This window comes from Brachypodium distachyon, chromosome 2, assembly GCF_000005505.3.
Source record: "Brachypodium distachyon strain Bd21 chromosome 2, Brachypodium_distachyon_v3.0, whole genome shotgun sequence".
Classification (NCBI taxonomy): Eukaryota; Viridiplantae; Streptophyta; class Magnoliopsida; order Poales; family Poaceae; genus Brachypodium; species Brachypodium distachyon.
Window position 1 is genome coordinate 23,936,548 of NC_016132.3, and position 2,550 is coordinate 23,939,097.

Here is a 2,550-nt window from a genome sequence, read left to right on the forward strand (position 1 = left end):
GAGAATACTTGAATCGCACTAAAATTTCATTCTTTTATGTTTTTCGAAGGCACCAATTTTCTTTCTGATTGGGTACGGTAGAGCTGTGGTACGTTGCATCCCCAATTGTAATTTCCAATTCGTTATTCATCTGAACCGTTCCTGTTCTGCTACTGTCTTTCCTACCCAAACAGTAAAAGATTGATCAGGTCAGCAGCTTATGACTCGCGAGATAAAGACGAAAGCGAAAACATTGCAGTCTTAACTGCCCTTGTGATTGTCATTAAGACTTTGGTTAAGATTTAACCATCAAGTCAAACGAAACTGGGAACACGACGTCCGAGATGCCACAACTCGGATGACGGTCGGCCAGTGCCCAGTGATCACCGATCAACGGCGGGGCGAAAAAGAAATTGAAGCAGGCGATCGAGCAACCAACGACGCCGGATCGATGCAGGCCAAGAAGGTCCTCGCCGTGGCGGCGGCAGCCGCCCTCGTGCTCGCGGCCGAGCTCGCTCTGTACCTCCGGTTCCGCCTGTCGAGGCCGTTCTACCTGTCCACGGCCGGCGTCCTCTCGGCGTCGGCCGTGGCGGCGCTCCTGCTGCTCCTCAAGATGCGGGGTTTCGGGCAGTCCTCGGCGCGTCGGCGGGCGCTGGAGCACGGCGAGGAGGATTACGAACTCCGCGGCGTGGAGTACAGCTTCTTCCGCAAGGTGGCCGGGCTGCCGAGCAAGTTCTCCCTGGAGGCGCTGGCCCTGGCCACGGACAACTTCCAGTGCGTGGCCGGGCGTGGCTCGTCCGGCACCGTGTTCCGGGGCCTCCTGGACGACGGCACCCCCGTGGCCGTGAAGCGGATCGACAACAACAACCGTGCCGGGAGCAGCGGCAGCAACAGCGTGGCGGACAGGGAGTTCAAGGCGGAGGTGTCAGCGATCGCGGGCGCGCAGCACGTGAACCTGGTCCGCCTCCTGGGCTTCTCCCTCTCCCACCCGCGCTCCCGCTTCCTCGTCTACGAGTTCATGGAGCACGGCTCGCTCAACCGCTGGATCTTCCCGCGCCCGCTCGGCTCTTCCAACGGCGGATGCCTGCCGTGGGCGCAGAGGCGCCAGGTGGCGGTGGACGTGGCGAAGGCGCTGGCGTACCTGCACCACGACTGCCGCGCCACGGTGCTGCACCTGGACGTGAAGCCGGAGAACATCCTCCTGGACGGCGGCTTCCACGGGATCCTGTCGGATTTCGGGCTGTCGAAGCTGGTGGGGAAGGAGCAGAGCCGGGTGGTGACGGCGGTGCGCGGCACCACGGGGTACTTGGCGCCCGAGTGGCTCCTGGGTGCCGGGGTCACGGCGAAATCCGACGTGTACAGCTACGGGATCGTGCTGCTGGAGATGGTGGCCGGGCGGCGGAGCATGGTCCGGGAGGAGGAGGAAGGGCTGTGGTCGTACCTCCCGAGGATCGCGGCCGACGTGGCGAGGGAAGGGCGCGTGATGGAGCTGCTGGACAAGAGGCTCGTCCGGGAGGTGTCGGCGGCGGAGGAGGCGGCGGTGAGGAGGATGGTCCACGTGGCGCTGTGGTGCGCGCAGGAGAGGGCCGGGGAGCGGCCCACCATGGCGCGCGTGGTGGAGATGCTGGAGGGGAGGGGGGTGCTGGAGGAGGTGGAGGCGCCGCCGCCGTCGGATATGGTCATGGTGGACCTGCTGGCGCTGGATCACGGCAGGGGCGGGGGCGGTCCGTTCGGGCTGCCGGCGAGATCGGCCGCGTCGTCGTCGGTGCTCAGCGAGTGCGACTCGTTCAAGCTGTCCTACCTGACGGGGCGATAGGTCAGCGTGCGGGAAGCGGAGGATTTTTTTACTATTTTTTTTTACCGCTGGCCGCACTCGTCGTCCCTGCAGTCCAATTCTGCTTCGAGACCGGTGACAAGAATTTAGGAGTAAAAGAGCACGGTTGTTCATGAATTTTGGCATGTGCACGCATCTTGGTCACACGTCTCAGAAAATACTGCGGACCGATCATTAATTTGAAAATAGTTGTGTCCCCGTTTGGTCCGTTTGAGTGGCGACGCGGGCATCCCAGAGGCTTGCCGCGGAGGCGAAGGTTGTGCTTGGTTTGGAAGGTCCTGCAGGTCGTCCGGCAGCGATGATTATTGTTTGTGACAACAATTAGAGTAAGGGGTGCCAATGATCGATGGCACAAGTGTGGTTATAAAAGTATGGCGTGTACGCTGGTCTTATAGCGAAGGTCGCCGTACATTTGGACAAATTGACACGTCGATATTTTTTGAATAGGTTCGGTCGATCCTGCGGGTGCGACTTATTCCTATGTTAGGAAAGGCTTCGAGGGGTTGTTAGCCAAGGGCTTGGACCGAACGGATCTTGCCAAGACACCTTTTGACAAGAGGTTCGTCGGGGCCGCCTCGTACTTGAACCGAACGCGTCTTTCCAAGTATCGAGGTTAGGATACCTTCGGAACTCTAACCCAACCCCTTCTCCCTCGAGTCCGGACCGAACGCGTCTTCCCGGATCTCGAAACTACAGCTCTTTGCAAGAGGCTCTAGCCCTCTCCCGTTGAGTTTATT

At 60.2% G+C, this 2,550-nt stretch overlaps 1 protein-coding gene across 1 annotated transcript; it reads left to right on the forward strand.

Moving 5' to 3' along the window:
• On the forward strand, positions 1 to 1,930 carry LOC100842648 (probable receptor-like protein kinase At5g20050). Its single transcript, XM_003568429.4, has one exon. It carries the CDS (start codon positions 338 to 340, stop codon positions 1,793 to 1,795), a length of 1,458 nt encoding a protein of 485 aa, XP_003568477.2. The 5' UTR covers positions 1 to 337; the 3' UTR covers positions 1,796 to 1,930.
• The last annotated feature ends 620 nt before the right edge of the window (positions 1,931 to 2,550 follow it).

What these genes read in the sequence shown, in the direction of transcription:
- LOC100842648 (XM_003568429.4), top strand. Translation starts at nt 338, where the DNA reads ATGACGGTCGGCCAGTGCCCAGTGATCACCGATCAACGGCGGGGCGAA.